We start from the raw sequence: 21169 nt of genomic DNA, 5'->3' as shown, positions 1-21169 counted from the left end.
CCAAAATAAAATAGGTCTTATTAGTATGGGTCTTTCTTGAGCCCAAGTGGTAGAAAGCATGAATTCCAGAACTTTCACCTTTAACCTTTAACTCCTCATCTTTCTTCTTTTTCCTAGTTCTCTGTATTTCTTGCCAATAACTCTGCCCACCCATGAGCAATTGAAACCTGGTAACAATGCATTAAAAAGAGTGTAAACAAGACTCCTTTTAGAAGCCTTATCTCATTCAGTTCTATGCATAATACTAAAATATGCAAATGTATTTTGCACAGATGTTTCCACAGGGAAACACTATGAACTTATAACTTTATGAAGAACATGCTAATTACAAAGTATGGTACACTATTCCACTATTTAATAATTATACTATTATATTTTTCTTAATATCAGCACATTCTAGGTGTGACATCCACAGAGGTAGACTTTATCTTTAGGTTCCTGTCCCCTGCCTAGGACCATTGGTCATTCATTTCTGATTCATGATATAGTAATAAAAATTTTCTAATGCCCAGTAAATGCTAATAATAAGAGGAGTTTTACACACACCTTCAGGTTACATCACCATCTAAAAGGTCGGCAGGTCACAGATACAGAAAATGTTTTGATGGTGGCCAGATGGGAGGGTGGCCTGGGGGTCAGATGGGTGAAAAAGGTGAGCAGAATAAGAATACATATTGATAGTTACAGGATAGTCATGGGGATGTAAAGTACAGCATAGGGAATAGAGTAGCCAAAGAACATATATGCATGACCCGTGGACATGAACAGTGGTGTGAGGGTGGCCTGAGGGAGTGGGGAGTGCTGGGTGAAGGGGGCAAAGGGAAAAATTGGGACAACTGTAATAGCATAAACAACAAAATGTAATTTGTAAGAAAAGGTCAATAGGTCCTTTCATCCCTCATTATTAGATGTTCTTAGAGGCTTACAATCAAGAAATGATGATAAAATAACACCTCTAACTCTTCCAATGATGGATAACATTTGTTTAACTATAAAACATTTGGATATACACAATTAGCCCTTGTACAACACAGGTTTGAACTGTGCAGGTCCACTAATATGCAGACTTTTCATCCCTTACACACTCAACATAAAGTTATGGTGTTGATAAATACAGTACTATGAATGTATTTTCTCTTATGGTTTTCTTAATGACATTTTTTTTCTCTAGCTTACTTTTACTTCATTGTAAGACTACAGTATATGAGGTTGGCCCAGAAAGTATCCAGCCATGTAATATGAAAAATAGAGACATTTATTGAAGAAGATAGAGATACAAGAAACATTCTACACAGGACAATGATGCCTCAGTCCCTTTCAGAGTAGGCACCTTGGAACCTCACAGTTCCAATCACCATCAGCTGCCCCTTCATATATTCCTAAATCTCATAAACTGTCTGAAATCTCTTCCCTTTCAAGGGTGATTTTAGCCCTGGCTGGTGTGACTCAGTGGATTGAGTGATGGCCTAAGAACCAAAATGTCACTGGTTCGATTCCCAGTCAGAGCACATGCCTGGGATGTGGGCCAGGTCCCCAGTAGGGGGTGAGCAAGAAGCAAGCACACATTGATGTTTCTCTCCCTCTCTTTCTCTCTCCCTTCCCTTTTCTCTATAAAAATACATACATACATACATACATACATAAAAATAAAACATCTTTAAAAAAAGAATTGCTTAAGCAAAAGTGATTTTAGTTTTAGGAAAGCCAGAAGTCGCAGGCTGCCACATCTGGACTGTAGGGGGACTGAGTCACCTGGGTGATTTGACATTTCACCAAAAATCTCTGCATGAGACACAATGAATGACCAGGCACATTGTTGAGATGAAGCTGTCAATCACCAGTTGCCCATAGCTGCAGCCTTCTATATCTTCTAAATAGTTAATGTGGAGGAATGTTCAAGGTTAATACAAAATTCAATGCAGATCCATTGCTCTACTTACTCAGACATTTTGAATGCAATGGCCACACAGTACACATGCTCACTCAATGCCATCTACTGCCTCACTGACTAGTACAGTCAAGTCATCACTGTTCACACATGTGCATTCCAGTCCACTCTCCTTGGCTGCCGGGTTACATCAATGTCATGTGAACCATTCTCATTATATTAACAATGGCTGGAATTTTTCCAGACAGATATTGTATAGTACATGAAACATATAAAATATGTGCCAATTGACTATTTATGTTATCAGTAAGGCTTCTAGTCAACAGTAGGCTATTCTTAGTTAAGTTCTGGGAAGTCAGAAGTTACTCGGGGATTTTTCATTGTGTGGGAAGTTAATGCCCCTAACCCATGCAGTCAATGGTCAGTTGTAATGACTGGTTTCTTGCTTTGGACTTCTAAGTTTTTGGCAATATTATTAAAACCTCCAGAGTAGGAAGAATTGACAGCAGGAACTCAAAGAATATCATCCTTAAAATATATTCTTGGAAAATAGGAATATAAGATAATATTCAGTGTGATATTGGCATGTGATCAATTGGATGCAGTGAACCTAATTATGCAAAGCAGTTATTTTGGACCTATATTTCATCTGAACGCCATCTAAATCAGGATTGAATTAATTACTAGCAAAGGGAAAGGGTAAAGAACATTCCTGCCCTATTCATTCTCTTTCCTGAAAACAGCCAGTGATTTTTATTAACATTGAATTCATAGAATGCTTGGACCTGCTCCAAATCATTCAGAAATCCTCTGGTTTTTTGCCCATTTAAATTTTAAGCAGCCTGGGTAAAATATATCTGTAAAACATTTATCTATTGGCAATTTCAAAGCTTTTGAATGGCTTTTTTCTCAAATATACTAGACGAGACTATTAAAATCCTTGTGGTTACATGATCCTGAAGAAGCACCCTAATCATTGACCATTGAAGCTATTGACTTTAAAGTGCCCCCCAGTAAGGATTTGAGCCAGCAGGACAGAGGATAAGCTCCCCACAAAGACCACCAAAATCAAGGAATTCCAACACCCAGTTCTCTAGGCTGGAGCGGTGAGCTTGGATTCGAGGCTGTTCAAAGGCAGTTGACAGTTGAGTCCTAGCATGACATGTGGATATTAGCTTTGGAGATTCAGCCAAAGGGTCTTTCCTAGAACCAGCTGCAGCCAGATTTGGTTCTTGTGTGTTCTCTACTCGCCATCACGAGATAACCATTTCTCCTTGATGCCCCATGTCCTTCGTTGTCCCTCCATGTCCTGTACGCTATCTGCCGCAATGGAGATGGTTTTCTTGGCACTTCTGTTCTTGTGGTTCTGACTCTACCTCCAATGAAATACTGGCTCTCAGTTAACATGTTTCTTTTCCTTGTGTCAACTCAACCTCTTAGTCCCCATAAAACTTTATTTCCCCACATGAGGAGGTTCTCTGGTTTGCTTCAAAGCCTCTTCCCAAACAATGAAACATATAACAAAATGAAAACATGTAATGATTTACAACTACTACAAGGCAAGTGCTGTGTGGTCTCGGTTTATAAATGAAACCAGTTATTGACAACCATTTCTGTCTTCTTCAGAGAAAGGTACACCAACTGCAAATGCTTTGATTTGAAGGGTATGAGTAAAGCAAAATATAAATTAAAAATTCATTTTGAAAATATCTGCTTCTCTCAGAAACTTAGGCTGTTGTAAGTCTGAACATTTGGGTTCATTCATTGTCCAGGGAAAAACTGCTGATGAGAGCAAATTCTGATTCACTTTTCAGAAACAGCATACAGATGGCTTGCCATCGTGGCCTATTCATTGACTCATGACTTCAGTAATTTCTGTTGTAAAATTTAAGGTGCAAGAACTATGGGGTGCTAAGAGGTTTTTAGGTGTGACTGTCTACCTGATCCCATTAGTGAAGAAGCCAAGTGACATCCCTTAGACTGAGAAAAAAGCCGTTTCAGTGCCTCCATTCAGTGTGGATGTCTCTCAACATCATTGTCAGCCTCATACGGTGATCAGGTTTGGGAGCAAAGCAAAGCAGCTGGGTGGTACCAATAAGCTAATTAGCTTGACGTATTTCTACCATTTCATGTTATTCATTTGATTTTCTGCAAATTTCAACTTTTTTGTGTCAAAAAACAAAATACATCTTTGATGGTACAAATTCTGTTTGCATGTTGGTCAGGTCTTCATGTCTCCTGTTCTTCTGTTTCAGCTGGGTCCCGGGCCTCGTACAGCAGCCAGCACGGCCATCTGGGCCCAGAGCTGCGGGCCCTGCAGTCCCCAGAGCACCACATAGACCCCATCTATGAGGACCGCGTCTATCAGAAGCCCCCTATGAGGAGTCTCAGCCAGAGCCAGGGGGACCCTCTGCCGGCAGCGCACACTGGCACCTACCGCACGAGCACAGGTGTGTATGCAGGGCCCCAGCCAGTGCCCCATCCGAGTGGGTGAGCATGCTTGGGAGCTTACATAGCGCTCCCTCGTGAGAGGGGTGTGTGCGTGTCCATGTGTGTGTCCGTGTGTCCTCTTCCCTTACAAGCATTATGAACTGCTTCCACCATCAATCTTTGTGACGATGAGGATGGAAAGCAAACCCGAGTCCAGTTTACCACCCTGAGTATGCTATGAAGGAAAGAAGTGAAAGGGCCATGGGGGTGGTGGTAAGCTTCTTTTGTCAGACAGGCAAATTGAAGAAAGCAGGACTGACTTTTTATTCACCATTTTTAACATATTTAATGGATACAAGGACCCCAAGAAAGCATAGTCACGATATGGGATGTAAAAGGCATATGTCTAATGCTGGTAAGCATTTTCCTAATGATGCAGTCTACCTATTTGGCAAGCTTGGAAGAAAAATTTATTACTAAAAAGTAGCATACTCTGTAAGGCAAACTGAGCATTCATCATACACACTATTAGGTTGAATCATATTAAATTATTATGTAAAGGTTGACTATTGGCCATTGCATATGGTTCCATCAACAGTATAACTCTCCTGGATTAAACACGTATTTTGAATTGAATGCCACCAGAGGCCCCAGGAGAAATGCATGTGTTTTCCCAGAACATGCAACCATTTGCAAAACGACTGGCCAAATGTCATGATTAAAGGTACCAGAGAACACTTATCTTAACTGTAAAATAGATATAATTAAGATGTGGAGACTTTTATTATAAAGCCTCACATTGCTAAGGAGTCTTAGGGAATATTCTGTGGCTGATTTGCGGGGAGAAGCACTCTCTCCTTCCTCCCTAATGACACACATTACCCTGGGCAGGGGCTGGCCGAGGCGTGGGAACACAGAAGCTCTGGTCGGGAACTTGGCACACAGGCTTCTGCGTCTTCAGACCATGGTGCCTTCTAGTTACTATGAAGTGGAGCATAGCAATTTTGTTAAACTGCATTACGATGCTAAATTACACGTTTTGAAATCCAGTCAAGCTAAGTTGCTTTTATAGTTGATTATTGATATTTACATTTCAGTATTGCACTACATCATAGGAAAAAGGTGCAACATGCTCTTCATTTTATTTTTGACATCATAAATGCCATCCAGTGTTACTAACACACATCTTGGTTTAGGTGAAAAAAACACCCATTTATTCCTCTGTCAGAACAGGTCTCACCTTCCCCTTGCTCAGTCCACACCTGTCTCAGGTTGGGCTATTTCAACATCAACTTGGTTGCATATTATTAACTTAGGTAATTTTTATTCTGGTGCATCTCTTATAAAAGATGAAGACAACAAACAGTTATATTAAATATCTAATCTGAATAAAACTGACAAAAGAAATTATGCTCATTCTCTGTTACCATATTCATGTGCTCTTAGAATTATCTCATTAATATACTTCTCAAGGGGAATGAATGAAAAAGTAGCTACAATGAGAAATAAATACTTCATTCATATGTGTCAGATTAAAGACAGGAGAAGACCCTCGCTCTTTAAAAAGTAAATAAAACTGTATAGTCTTTTTGAAGGCAGGGTCAGCAGCCTGGCTCCAGGAGCCCTTCCAGCCGGCCACCTGTCTCAGTAGCTCTTGTGAGCTAAGTGTGTTACATTTTTAAGCGGCTTACAATCAGAAGATGGAATCTATTTTGCGATGTGAACATTTATATGAAATCCCAATTTGAGTGTTCATACATAAAGTTACTGCAATATGGCCGGGCCCATTCATTGTCAGCTTTAGCTCCCTTCCCGCTGCAGTGGCCGCACTGAGTGCTTGACAGAGACCGGAGAGTAAAGCCGAGATTCTTTATTTCCTGGCCCTTTACAGAAAGGGTTGCCAACCCCTGCTCTCAGTGGTCGATGGGGGACTGTGTGGAATGAATGAGCAAGGGTTCTTCTTTGGTCCCTCCCGTGAGGCAAGGCAGCAGTGTCTTCCACGTGTTCTCAAGGAGACAACCTGTTTGCCTGGGCTTTTCCTAGGAATGGCTATCTCTGCCTGGACAGAGATCTGCTGAGGTGGTGTCATCCAGATGTTTGAGATCCTATTCCAGCCTCACCTTGGAACTTGAGACACTGTTGAGGAGATATGCTGACTTAATGCAACACTAGGGAAGTTTCCAGAATTGGATGGGTAGTCTCTTGGGATGACAGGTGGGGAGGACCAGTCCACTCCAGCTCCTAAGCATAAAGCCACAAACTCTCAAAAAAAAAAAAAAAACGCTACAAGTTGTCACTCTCCCCTCACACTTCCTCAGTTAACCCCACCTGCAACTCCATTAACCATCAGACCCCACACGTCTGAGAAAATGCCTGTAATATGGATGTGTATCTTTTACACAAATTGTATACATGCAATGCAATATTATTGAATTATAGCTAGTAAAAGTCAAGATTAATAAAGAAACTTTTTAGGATTGCTTTCTCATTTCTAAGAGGACACCTTTCACGTCCCCGTGTGGTACACACCCCACACTAGAGACATGGCTACAGACCTTTAAGACAACCAGAGCAAATACTCTGAGTCACAGGTGGCAAACACAAGGCCCACAGGACGAATCCGGCCCTCCACCTTGTTTTATCTGGCCTGGCATCTTATTTCTACTTAGTAGCAGCGCTGAGCTCCTTAAGGAGTAGTTCCATTTACACAGTCCTAAAATTGCCCTCCGGCCCTTCGAAGCCAACCTCGAGGCTGATATGGCCCCAGTGAAAAGGAGTTTGACTTGCCTGCTCTAAGACTTTGGGGGAAGAGGATGTGTTCTGTGGAGCCTGTCAGACTTGAAGTGTTTAGGCACCGCTGGCTTGTGGCTCAGGTGGGGGGCCGAGCGACCTGAACAACCAGTGTATCTCTCTGCCCTTAAGTATCAAGCCATTGGCTGGAGTTCTTCCAGTTAATTCCTAGCACATTTCTATGAGATACTTCAGAGAGCACGGCATTGAAGGCCAGTTGCCCCTCCTCAAGGAGCCAACACTTGGGATTGAAGACAAGCATGCTTCTTCACTAAACATCTGGGAATTGTTAGATGGTACCACAGTATCAAGCAGGTGAGACAGGACGACACAAGTATATAGGATGTCACTACTTCCAGGTACCGTTCTAAGCACTTCGAATATACTTAGGAATCCCCAGAACCACCCTATGAGGGAGGTGCTGTTATGGTGCCCACTTTACAGATCAGAATACTGAGGCACAGAGATGCTGAGTTACCTGCTCAAGGTCGTGCAGATTGTAGAGAGCCGCTTTTAAAACCACCACACCCATTGCCTTAGAACCTGGGCTCTTAATAGTTATCTTGGTTGGCTGACCCTGCATTTGCAAAAATCATCATTTCAAAACACAGTAGGTACAGATTCATTTTCATCTAGAGCTTTGGGGTTTTCTGTATCCTGTTTTTCAGATACCTGTGAAAGACGTGTCGTATGCTAGATGCTCTGGCACATCCAGAGAAGTGGAAATCTATTCCTTGTCCTTGAGCATGTTCGCTTTTATACCATAGAAAATCACCAAAATAGGAAACATTAACTGGTGATGGAAGATAGTATCTTAAGGACCAAATAAACATCCCAGACAAAATTGAAGACAAAGTATGAATAGAAACACTAGACCGCGTGTAGTGTCTTTCTTTCCTAGATAACATATAACTCCAGATGGTGCGAGACACAGTCCCCCTCCCTCACGTACCCCAAGGCTGCCTTCCTCTGTCTTCTGGGCCAGCAGGGCCCACCCGCAGATATTCAGGGTTGCAGCTGTGCTCTCTACTGGCCACGCTCCTCTCCCTGCCCCACTCAGCCCTGGGCTGACCCCATCTCTGTGCCTCCTCTGCCCCAAACACCGCAGAGGCATTCCTGAGTAACAGACTGTTCTGGAGCTGAGAGATACACCAGGAGATGGCTGCACAGAGGATACCAGGAAACAACTGTAGATACTGAAGAGATGTTAAGACTCCCTAAACTTCCCACCAAAGGGGATTTCTCAGCGTTGCCCCTCGGGCTCAACCTCCCAGAATCTCTTTCCATGCATTCTCTCAGTCTTCCTTCTCCATCTCTCCTTTTGGCTGCCATGCTAATCCATTCATTCACCCCCGTGCCTTTATTACAAAGGCTAATGCAGATCTCAGATACTAACTCAGACGAGGAGTACGATCTACCTTTGGGTATTCAGACAAGGTTCTATAGGCTTTCCTAAATGAAATCTCCCCAACCATCATGACGGAGACCTCACACATGTGTTTAAAGACATCTAAATATTACATGTTAAAGGACCAGACGCGCAAATCCTACTTCCCACCTCTCTTTCACTCCAGGCTTGTAGGTGGTGAAACATACAAAGGAGTTCAGGATTCACACACCAGGCAGGCGTGCTAGAAAGTGCACTTGGGTGATTCAAAGCATAGCTTAAACCAAAAGCATGTAGCTCACACCTAGGAGAGTTCATGCAAAATGACCGCTTTGAGCCGTACTTAGCCCAAACCAAATTTAATACAACTATCAATCTTAAGTAAAATAAAACATTCTTCATACAGGCAAAAGTATAGCAGATAGAAATTTTAATTGGTGCTGTAGAGAAAGTACCATAAGGGAATAATGAAAGACTAAAGCAATAAATAGCAAAGCTTACCTCTTCTACCTTTTGCATAATGATTTAACTGGAATAACTTGGCAAAGAGAACTTAAGTCAATCCCCCCGAAACCTGACGAGCTATTCATGAACAGCTTTACAGAGCAAACTCATCTACGTGGCAAAATACTCAGAAGATTTGTGGGTAGATGTAGTAAGCCTACCAAGCCTGTTGACAGCTGGTAATCCAGAAAAGAATCTTCATTCAAATTTGAACTTACCTAAAACATTCTCAATTTAATTGTGAGCTTAAGTAATAATCTAAAAGGGTGCAGCCCTTTAGATGTAGGATACAACCTTTATTAGAGAGTAAGCATAAAAAGAAATCCTAGTGGCCTAAAAGCAGCCGAGAAATCAACTAGGATTTTATTCAGCTGAGTGGGCACTGCCACCCTAGACCTAACTCCGACCCTTCAGGCTCAGGCACCGCAGCCACAGCAAGAGAAGAACCGAGGACCTCTACCCTACCCAGGCCTAGCAGAAGGTTTGGGCTCTCTCAGGGTGGCCCACCTCCCTGGGCCCGGATGTGCTCTTAGTGGGGAGGCAGAGAGAATGTTAAGCAGCTGCCCACATGCCCCAGGACAGAAGTAAGCATCACAGCCCTGGAGATCTGCAACCAAAAGCACCGAACCAGCAGTGGCCTGTGGTCAACAGAGCTCCCCAGATGTGGCAGCCAGTCTTTCCTGTGAGGCCAGTATATGAAGGGAGAGAGAGAGAAAGAGAGAGACCGAGCAGCTGCCGTTTGCACTCTCTCCCTGCTCAGGGAGGAAGAACTGTGCAGACGCAGACGGCAGCAGGAAAAGCAGGCCAGTGAGTAGGACTGTGGTGTGAATACACCCACCTGCTTATATGGGACAACCAGCCTAACATGTTACACAATGAAAATTTGAAGAGGCATCCTTTTAACTAGGGTGCCTGTTTAAATAAAACATACCTTTCATCTGGGAAAAGGCTTTTCAAAACCAGAGTTTATAAAATGAGCACAGCCAGACAAGGAGTATGAGAGCCTCATGGATTTGCTTATAGGGAAGTCCATTAAGCAAAAACTGAATAGCAAATTTTCATTTCAAACTCAAGCACATCGATGGCTGCCAATTTAGGAGTCATTTGATTAACACAAACACTTGACTCTGACAACGCCCCCCAACACATCTTTCTAAACTAGGGCAAATGGCCAACGTCTGCTGCCGTGATAGACACGTGAATTTCCTTTTAGATCAATGTGATTCTAAGTGAGTGGAGCAAACAAGCTTTCTGTGATGGAAGTGTCAGCTGGTAATAAAGAATGAATTATCATAGACACACTGCAAGGAGAAAGCATGCTGAATATCTTTATGAGGCTGACAAGTATTGCAAACATAAAAAGAAAGAAGGACGTGGGGAAAATATTTGCACATGTGGGCAAAATATTTTTTAAAGTCTTAATCTTCTCCAGTACTAACTAGTGCTTAATAAAGTTATAGAAGGGTGACAAAGAGCCTTTATATTCATAACATTCTATTACTGTTCTTCAATAACGTAAATAACATTTTCAACTAAAATCATCACTCGAGTCCACAAAAATGTGGATGATTAGCAGTTTACTACATAGGCAGTGCTGTTACTTCAAACTGCAAAAACTATTACTTCCCATTACAGCAAGTCAAATTAGCTCCTTTATAACTTTGCAGTTTAAAATTTTTACCTTTTTTAGCTAAAAAGACAGGGACATTATTACCTAATTGGAGATGTTTAATAAGCCCAATGATAACTAGATCTTTTTACATATATTTAATTGATTATGTTATTACCTTCCCCCGTATGTCTCCCCTCTGCGCTGCTCTCCCCAACCCTCCAGCATCCCCCCCTTAGTTCCTGTGCATGGGATGCACATACAAGTTCTTTGACTTCTCTGCTTCCTAGGCCATTCTTAACCTCTCCCTGTCTATTTTATGTCTACCAACTATGCTTCTTGTTCCCTGTACCTTTCCCCCATATTCTTCTCCTCCTCTTCCCCACTGAAAACCTTCCATGTGATGTCCCTTTCTCTGATTCTGGTCCTATTCTAGTTGTTTGCTTAGTATTTGTTGTCATTGTTGTTGTTGTTTTAGGTTCAGTTGTTGATGGTTGTGAGTTTGTGGTCATTTTACTGTTCATAGTTTTTTATCTTCTTCAATTTCTTAGATAAGCCCCTTTAACATTTCATATAATAAGGGCTTGGTGATGATGAACTTCTTTAACTTGACCTTATCTGGGAAGGCAAGGACGTGCATCCAAGATTACTCTATCCAGCAAAACTATCATTTAGAATGGAAGGGCAGATGAAGTGATAAGTAGATCTTAAAGCCAGGAAGAACTTCCAGATGCTTACCTCTGTCAATTTACCTAATATGGTGTAAATAAACTAATTACAGCTGAAGGAAAACAAGAGTGTTTGCTAGTAGAACAGTTGATGGTAAAATCCAGAACATCGACATCAATTCCAATAATAATGACGCCATCAGTACTAAAAGGTATGCAGTAAATGTCACTCCCCCCACATAGAATAATATCTAATGTTAAAAGATTATCTTAAATTTACCCTTGAATATTTTCCCATTGAGTTTAGCATGGATCAACCTGTGCAGAAAATTGGTAGACCTTTATATTTGGGTTCAAAATGATAATACAGTTGGAATACAGTGGATTGGGCGCTAAGGGTCCCTCATCCCTAAAGCAATAGAATTGAACTCTCTTGAAGAGTGTGCAGGCTATGCTCTTGGATCCACTGCCACCTACCGCCTAAGCCATCTTTATTTTCTGAGCTTGACAAGGGAATGCATATTATTTAATTAGCTTAGTGCATGCTTAATTTATATTTATGTAACATGTAAATGTTTGTTTATGTTTTCATATTTCTTTATATACAAATGTACAAAAAAGATAAATAATACAAAAACAAAAAATGTTTTTCTTCTTTTTGTTGAACCCTACTTTATATCCTCCATAATTTTCTTCATGTGCAAGATTCTTGTATTTTTTTCTGTTCTTTTCCCCGCTGTCAGTAAATAATGCATGTAACCATCTATCATCATCAAAGTACCTGGGGACTGTTTGATTTTATTAAAAAGGATCCCTCTTCCCTCTTTCAAATGTAACCCATAACACAGCTCTCTCTCTCTCTCTCTCTCCTTTTTCTTTACAAACCAGACCTTTATTTGTGTAGCTCTATGGGAAACAGACAATTTCATGAACAACATAGATGTAAGGTGAAGTATCAAGTCACCTGCTGAAGAGGCTACTTCTGAAATCTACTCAAAGGGACCAGTATTGTGGTTCATTGAGTTCTGAGAGGTTATTGAGGGAGAAGGGGCTGTTTGCAGGGCAGATGAGGAGTGTTTACAAAGCCGGTGAAGCACCTTCCACTTCAAATGTTTGCCACACGAAGTTTCAGTTGAATAGTGTAATCCTACAAAGCAGGCAATTTGGGCAACTGAGCTCTAAAACTCAACTAACAGAAAAATGTATGATAAAACAGGAATTAAGGGAAATACTGTATTAAAAGAAGTCTTCCAATAGCGTGACCAACATTCATTTACCCATAACAACAAGGAGCCACGATTTGCATAGGCCACATCAGTGTCTGCACAGGCAGGGCAAGAGAGAAAATGTAATCTGTGTGTGTCAAAGTCATTGTTTACTGCTATGCTTGACATTATAAGGTGTTGCACTCTAACGTTGCTGACAGTTCTTTTGAGGTGTTAGATTCTCACACATTCTTTTCCATGCAACCATGTAATCTGTTCTTCCTGTAGTATTTTTCTCTCCCCATTTATACGGGTATTTTACATTATTTTCACTGCATTGATCTGTCTCTCATTTATTTCTATTGGGAATTACCAACTTGAATTCTGATTTTATATTTTGAAATTCCCATCAGCTATCATATTTATTGTGACCTAACAAACATTTAACCTATGGATTCAGGAATAGTACTTCTAAAGGGCCACTTTTCAAGGTGTGATGGTGATTTGCTAATATGATCTTTCTCAAAGTTGTTTACTGATCTTAGATTTCATAGCTCACCCTCCCCTCCTTTTTTTTAAATATGGTGATATCATTGATTAAACTAAGATTCAAAATACCTTAAAGTAAAATGAAAATAACTATATATGTTTTTATCCATTGATTTTCATAGAAATGAGCAGCTACATGTTTCTGCATAAAGATTTTTGTATATTTTGTGCATACCTTAATAAATTCAATTTAATATAATGTGGCATAAATTAGTTAACACATGAATTTGTAATACATTTTTCTCTATATTATAGGTTACTCATTTGTATTGTAAATCCATCTCTTGTCTATCCTTTTAGGAGAGATTTCAGTTAATTGTAGGCCTCTGGCCATTTTATAATTTTTTCACCATGTTAGGTAATTCAGTAATATGTATCTCTGAGGATTTAAAACTCAAGCCAGTTTGCAGTGGTGGTTATAAGCATAAACTCTGGAAGCAAAGTGCAAGGGCTTGAACTCCCTCTCTGCTGGATATCAGGCAAACTGGGGAAAGGGGCACAATCCCTCTGTGCCCAGGTGCCCTGTCTGCAAAGTGAGAATGAGGCATTTGTGCCTTAGAGGGTTGTTGGACCAAATATGAGTCCACACAAATGAAGCCCCTACAGGAGCAGTAGAGTCTGATGTCAGTGGGAAGGGCCTTTCACCCCAATGCGATACGGCCCCTCTTCCATTTTTTATCCTTTTTTTACTTTATTTTTTTTAATTTTTCAGTTACAGTTGACATACAGTATTGTATTAATTTCAGGTGTATAACTCAGTGATGAGACATTCTGTAACTTACTGACTGACTACTCTGATAAATCTATTACCCATTTGGCACCATACATAGTCACTGCATTATTGACTGTATTCCTTAATGCTGTACTTTCCATCCCCGTGACTGTTCTGTACCAATTTGTACTTCTTAATCCCCTCACCTTTTTCACCCATCTCCCCAACCCCCCTTCCATCTGGAAACTGTCAGAATGTTCTCTGTATCTATGAGTCTGTTTCTGTCCCGCTTGTTAATTTTTTTTTTATTTTTTAGATTTCACATATAAATGAAATCGTATGGCATTTATCTTCCTGTCTGACTTATTTCACTTTGTTTTAAGGTCTCATTTGTCTGGTATAAGTATTGCTACCCCAGCTTTAGTTTGTTTGCACTTTCATGACATATCTTTTCCCATCCCTTTACTTCCAGTCCGTGTGTGTCTTCTTATCTGAAGTGCGTCTCTCACAGACAGCATATGTAAGGGTCTAGTTTTGTTATCCATTCAGCTGCCACATTTTTTTTTTGCAGCCACTTGGAGTCTTTTATTCAAACAAGGATCACTGATAGTTAATTGGTTAAGACAATTAAACGCATGGTTACTAGGGACCCAAATATTCACATGGACTCAGAGCACCCTACAGATTACTTATTAAATACATCAAACAAACTTAGTTTCTCCAATGATGAGACACAGTGGTATTGTGTCATTCCTGATGTAACAGAGGAGCATACAGCATCATCTATAGAGTTATCTTGCCAAAATGTTTTAACTTTTATCATGAGAAAACAACCAGACACAGGAGCATTTAATCCATTTTCGTTTAAAGTAATTGTTGATATCCCTTGTCAGGTGGCTCAGTGGTTAGAGCATTGTCCCGAACACCAAAAGGTTGTGGGTTCAATTCCTCATCAGGGCACATAACTAGATTATGGGTTTGATCCCTGGTCGGCGTGTGTGCAGGAGGAAATAAATTGGTGTTCCTTTCAATTTATCTCACACGATGATTTTCTATCTCTTTCTCCCTTCCTCTCTCTCTGAAATCAATAAACACATCCTTGGGGGATGAGGAGTCACACAAAATAAAAAATAAAGTAATTGTCGATAGGTATCTATTTTCATTTTATTATTCATATTTTTTGCCTTCTTTTTCTTCCTTCTTGTTAAAGAAGACCCTTGAACATTTCTTGTAATACTATTTTGGTGGTGATGAACTCTAGCTTTTTCTGGTCTGGGAAGCTCTTTATCTGCCTTTTCATTCTAAACAATAGCTTTGCTGGGTAGAGTAATCAGTGTTGTAGGACCTTGCTTTTCATCACATTGAAGACTTTATGCCATTCCTTCTGGCCTGCAAAGTTTCTGTTGAGAAATCAACTGACACTCTTTTGGGACCTCACTTGTATTTGACTAACTGCCTTTCAGATCCTCTCTTTGTCTTTAAACTTTTGTATTTTAATTATATTGTCTTTTTGTGGGCCTCTCCAAAGAGGAAAGGGCCCATCTTTGGGGGGATTATCTGTGCTTCCTGGACTTGTATGTCTATTTCCATCACTAGGTTAGGGAAGTTTTCAATTATTACTTTTTCACATAGGTTTTCAATTTCTTCCTCTCTCTCTTCTCCTTCTGACACCTCCATAATGCAAATGTTGGTATGCTTGAAGTTGTCCCAGAGGCTCTTTTTACTATCCTCATTTTGGGGATATTTCTTTGTTTTTGCTGTTCTGAATTGGTGTTTTCTGCTTAGCTATCTTCCAGATCTCTGACTTGTTCATCTGCTTCATCTACTGCAATGTTGATTCCCAGTAATGTATTCTTCATTTCTGACTTGTTCTTTTTTTGTGTTTTCTCTCTCCAATTTTATGTTTTTTATGGCTTTGTTAAAGGTCTCACGGAGTTCATCGACTCTTCCTCTAAGTTCATTGACCATCCTCATAGCCAGTGTTTTTAACTCTGCATCTAGTGGATTGCGTATCTCTGCTTCGTTCAGTTCTTTTTCTGAAATGTTGTGCTTTTCATCATTTGGCACATGTTTCTGTGTCTGCATTTTGGTTGTCTCCCTGAGTTTGTTTCTATGTATTAGGTAGAGCTACTATATTTCCGGGTCTTAGTAGAGTGGCCTTATGTAGTAGGTGCCCTGGAGGGTCCAATAGCACAGCCTCCTAGATCACTCAAGTGGGACATTCCAGGTGTGTCTCCCACGTGGGCTGTGTACACTCTTCTGTTGTAGTTGAGCCTGGATTGCTGTTGGTACCTCAATGGGAGGGATTTACCCCAGGCTGATTGGTTGCAAGGACTAGATGCAGCCACTGTGGAAATTCAGCTGTGGAGGGGCCGACTTTGTGGAGCAGGACTTACTTCAGCAGGGCTCTGGTTGCTGCTGAGTCCGTACCTTCAGTGTGTCCCTCGCAGAAGAGGTTGGGTGGCACTTCAACATGGTCTAAGGATGTCCACTGTCACCCCTATTCTAATATCAGTTCATTCTAAACGGTAATAATTTTAACAGCTCACTTATTTGTTTAGCATTTTCTACATATTAGATATTTACTGCTTTTCATGCATTTAAAGCAAACAACAGTCCCATGCTGCCATTCAGTTTTGAGCTTAGAGAGCTCTGGGAACTGGTACAACCCCAGGAGTCACCAAAAGACTGGCGTGAGCCCAGTTCTCTAAGTTCAGCAGCCACACTGAGTAAGTTCTGTGAAAGTTTCTCCAGAAAAAGCTAAAGTGAAATACAAATATGAGCCTAATGATATTCATAAATTCCCTGTTACCTTTCCTTCCTCTTCTTATTCTGAGATGTTGCCTCCCTCTTTCTGCTTAATTAACTGCATTTCACACTCTATTTTTACATGTTGCCCTAGTCTGCCTTCTAGTTTTCATCAGTTTTTGCCTGCTGCTGGGAGTGTGTTTCTCAAACTGTTCTCATTATATTCATTTTTAATTTACTGTTCTTTGAGAGTTTTTGGCATGGCTAGTCACGTCTTCACCTTACATACCCTATTTTTTAACAATTATGTTTTTTTAGATTTCAATGTTATTTTCTGATCTCTGCCATTTTGTCTTTCGTCCTGTTAATCATTGTGATTGTTGCATTAGTGATGAATAATTTGGCATAGATTTCTTTTCTGATATCAGCAACCATTTGAAGAGGATTTAGATGTAGCTACTTTGTTTCCTGAGTGAAAAAAAAATCCATTTATCTGAAAAATAACAGATGTACTTGGGCTTCCCTTTTCTTCCTTCATTTGGCTAGCTTATAACAACTCTTAGAAAATAAAATTTTCTTTATCTTTCTGCATTTGTTCTTCTAAGAGCAAGGTTATGCCTGGCCTAAATTTTAAACCCCTTTCACCATAATATGAAGCACATGGTTCATAAATTTATAAAACATGATTTTAAATGACCTGTTTGTAGTATTTAGGAGAAAATATAAATCCTTCAGAAATTGCATGAAGACATAAAACAGATTTTTCCGGTTATAAACTTAATATTTATCAGTCTAATCTGATCATTAGGAAACAGCCCATCAGGGCAACCTCATCCTTTCCAAAGACCACTCCTCTGAAAATGTACACATTTTTTGTTTAGAAAGTTTTTCTTATATATTTTTCCCATTTTCATCATGTCATGCTGCCTGCTCCCATACTTTTGGTAATTACAGGATTAAAAACTCATTGGAAATGAAAAGCGCTAAAGTCTTAGTTAAAAATCAGTTCTCAGTATTAGAATGTGTCCTTCAGCTCACTTTGCAACTGCTTGTGTCTTTTCAACCTGATTTCCTTAACTTCTTTTAACAATTGTTTTCTGGATGTGGCCTAATTGCTTTTGTGTTTGACTTGACATATCTCACTTCATGTCAGAAAGGATCAAATAAGCTCCATTATCATCCACTAAGAAGCTCAGGAAGTCAAAGTTGTGGGGGGTGATATATAGTTGGAACCGAATGCCACATGGACCACCCATGGTAGAAATGGGCACACTAGACACTGGCTGTATTGAGGGTATTTTCTGATCTACAAGGCCAGGAAGTAGATATCCTGTCTAAAATTGATCATGGCTGATAATTGTTGCAGCAGTTCATACCTATGAAACATGCTGCTTTTATTTATTGTACAGGTCAACTAAAACCTTCTGTGTCAAATTTTGGATCCAGAAAATCTCAAAAATTGTAACACAAAATGAACTGAAAATAATTGAGGAAGGGACCAATACATTTAAATTCAGTTTGGAAATAGCCATACTGATTTCAATAACTGGTATAAAATCTTCTCAGAATAATTTGTACATGTGGAAAAGAGGCAATTACTCTGGGAAAGCAAAGTAAGCTCATCATTGTACGTGGTTTACCCTTGGGCTGGTCTTCTCCTGCTTGCCTGACTTTCTCCAACTATATTTGTTACTGTGACAGCTTTACATGGAAAAAGGTCTATGAAAATCTGCAAGTCATTTGACGGGAAGGAGAGCAGTCCTGCACTCACTGCTCTAGCACTAATTAGGGAAACACAAGCCCCACCTCCCTTCACCTCCGCCCCACCTCCCTTCACCTCCGCCCCACCTCCCTTCACCTCCGCCCCACATGTGTGCATTCCACTCTTACTTTTCCTTATTTTTTTTTAATTCGGGAAAATTAATTATATTACTAAGTTTCTTTTACACCCTTAGTAAACATCACATGAATGAACAAACACTTTAAGAATTTTTTCAACATGAATGCTAAATAACTGTCCGTGATTCCCATAAAATACTCCCTATTTATCCCCCGGGGTTTGGTTTAGCAAAGAGTTCACAGCAGATTAACAAACCTTCTCTTAGAAGCTGGTAAGCAATAAACAGACAGCAGATGCATTTTCCCTAGAGCTGAAAGTCTTATTTCTGAAATCGCATGCCAATTATTATTTTACTGGACAACATTGAATATATTGGTTCAAATGTGACCAGTTACTTTTTTTTGTTCTTTCAAACCCTTATTTTTTATTTGTTTTTTTTTTTAATGTGTGTAATTTCCCCCCTGCCTAGACCTGGTTAACCATTTCTGTGAGCAGGTCCTCAATTTTTTACTTTGTCCCTACTTTCCTGTCCTAGCCCCATCTTCCCCTGGTGTCGACTCCGTCCCCTTGCAGCGCACAGGCAGCCAGCATGGCCCACCGACTGCCGCCACAGCCACCTTCCAGCGGGCCAGCTACGCCGCCGGCCCAGCCTCCAATTACGCCGACCCCTACCGACAGCTGCAGTATTGTCCCTCAGTCGAGTCTCCGTACAGCAAATCCGGCCCCACCCTCCCGCCCGAAGGCACCTTGGCCAGATCCCCGTCCATTGATAGCATTCAGAAAGATCCCAGGTGGGTACAAACATTTTCCTTTTCCCTTCTTGATGTCCAAGGAGGTTTTCTAGCCAGGCATTGTACAGCACTATTTTTTCCTACATCACATTGTTGCGTTCAGGTCATGGGCTGGGTGTTAAAGGGTTGACTTTGGTTGGGTTTTACAATCTGTTGTCTGATTTGGAGTGTGGATATCAGTCATGGATCCCTAGTATCTAATGCAGTTTAATAGTAAATAATACAGGTGATCTTTTGATCAGAACATTAGTAGGTGCTGAGGTTCCAGCTATTGGACAAGATGTAGAACAGCTCTCTTTAAAGCAAAGGAAACCAAGGATCGGGATGGTCTCATTTGACGTCAGATAGCATGGACTAGGTATTTTATTGTTTCCATGGAGGTATGCTTGGTCGCTATGCATTGTTTCTATTTTTCAGCATATAAAGCGGTTCATAGGCCAGGCTATACTAGAAATTGAAAACTTAGAAAACCCACGTTACCTTTATTTTTCTGTGTCTGAAAGTGAACATAAGGTTAACATTGTTTGGGCATTGATAAAAACTTGAACAGAATGTACTAAGGAAATGTGTCTCTGTTGGCTTCCCCTTTTTCAACAGTGGCAAAGGGATTTAGTGATGCTCCACTTCTGAAGTTGGAATTGCATTCCTGAGGAATTGAATGATGTTTTATTCATAGCCATTTGATTTATGCTGATAGAGTCTCATAAATATATATCTGCATCTGTGAATACCATAGATATGTCAGATTTCTGGTAGTTCTTTATAGTGGGGCATGCAGTTTGACTCCAGTGGCATACTTGAAATTCATCTCCAAGAACTTTCTCTGATAGAGCGCACAAGTGCATATGTAGTGTGTTAGCGGTTTGCATAGATTATTTTGTAAAAAGATATCTCATCTACAAACATAAAGGCAGAGTGGGATTCTTTTATGGTACTCTTTGAGATAGCTACTTTAGCACAACTCACCCCCACCCCGAGGATTCATGATGAATACACTTGGTAGAACCTCTGTTGTGAAAGTGAGTTGTAGTAAGTGTTCACTGTTAACTACTAGAAATCAGAAGTCTACTTTCATTTACACTGTGCAGCGTCCTGCTTATTAAGGTTTTCAGTCTCTGCAGCCCACAGTCTTGGTCCTTTCCCATTTCAGTCCTGTGCGTATAGAATGTTCTTCAGCTAACTGTTCAACACTCTATTTTTAAATAAATTTTCTTGACATGCCACTGAAAACGTACAGAAATAGAATGGTAGTAAGCTCTTAAGAAATGCTAAGTAGAATATTGAATGAGCATTGCTTTATTTAACACTGTATATTTAAATAAGGATAAATATTTTATCTCCAAGGGGAAGGTTTTTAAATTTTTATATTAGGGGAATTTGGCTTAATAGGGAACAAAATGTATGTTCCTTTAGCTACAGATAAGCTTCTTTATTTTCTACTGTGTGTTACATGCATTTTATTTTATTAAGTGGCATATTCTTTCCATTTTACATTGCTGTCTCTTTTATGGTCTTTTTTCCTCTTTCATTATATTGTCAAGGCTCTTATCAAGTTATGGATTATAACACTTTTATTTATTGAGTGCACACTGTCAACCAAAAAAGAGAAACACCAATAAGAAAGGTTCCACTGAACAAGATAATATTGGCCACTAATCCTTTGTTTGTGTAAAATTTTTATGCAGATTTGAGTTGTATGAATTAGAGATTTACTCTGCTTTTTTCAAGAATGCTAGACATAAGTCTTAAATTTGTGTTCATCCTGAAAAAAAAATTTTGCCACCACTCTCAGCCCAGCTGCACTAACACGGACAGAACTGAATCTAGAACCACAACTGGGTTGCTGAGACCTAACACCAGTGGCACCGGTGACCTGGCATCGCACACGTGAACGGAATATAAAATACAATGAGGCCTTGCTGTGGAGTTTTTGTAAAATAAAAGACTGTGTCAAAGTGCTCAGATATAATTGAGAGACATCCAAAAGCTAAAGTTGAAGTCCAAAATCTAATACTTTTTTATGACAAGATATTTGTATCCTCCTTCAA

At 40.1% G+C, this 21169-nt stretch overlaps 1 protein-coding gene across 3 annotated transcripts in view; it reads left to right on the top strand.

Annotated features, from left to right (window-relative positions):
- The window catches only part of CTNND2 (catenin delta 2), an 837284-nt gene that overhangs the window by 476284 nt on the left and 339831 nt on the right, over window positions 1-21169 (top strand). For all 3 annotated transcript variants that reach the window (XM_037063010.1, XM_037063012.1, XM_037063011.1), the window contains exons 8-9: window positions 4144-4338; window positions 18866-19121. In XM_037063010.1, coding sequence (XP_036918905.1) covers window positions 4144-4338; window positions 18866-19121 — 451 coding nt within the window. The remainder of the gene's footprint in view (window positions 1-4143; window positions 4339-18865; window positions 19122-21169) is intronic.

Source organism: Sturnira hondurensis, unplaced genomic scaffold (assembly GCF_014824575.4).
Source record: "Sturnira hondurensis isolate 20B ecotype Veracruz unplaced genomic scaffold, ASM1482457v3 Scaffold0014384, whole genome shotgun sequence".
NCBI classification, from domain to species: Eukaryota; Metazoa; Chordata; class Mammalia; order Chiroptera; family Phyllostomidae; genus Sturnira; species Sturnira hondurensis.
Note: the sequence above shows the minus strand (reverse complement) of the source record. Positions and strands in the feature narration are given on the sequence as shown.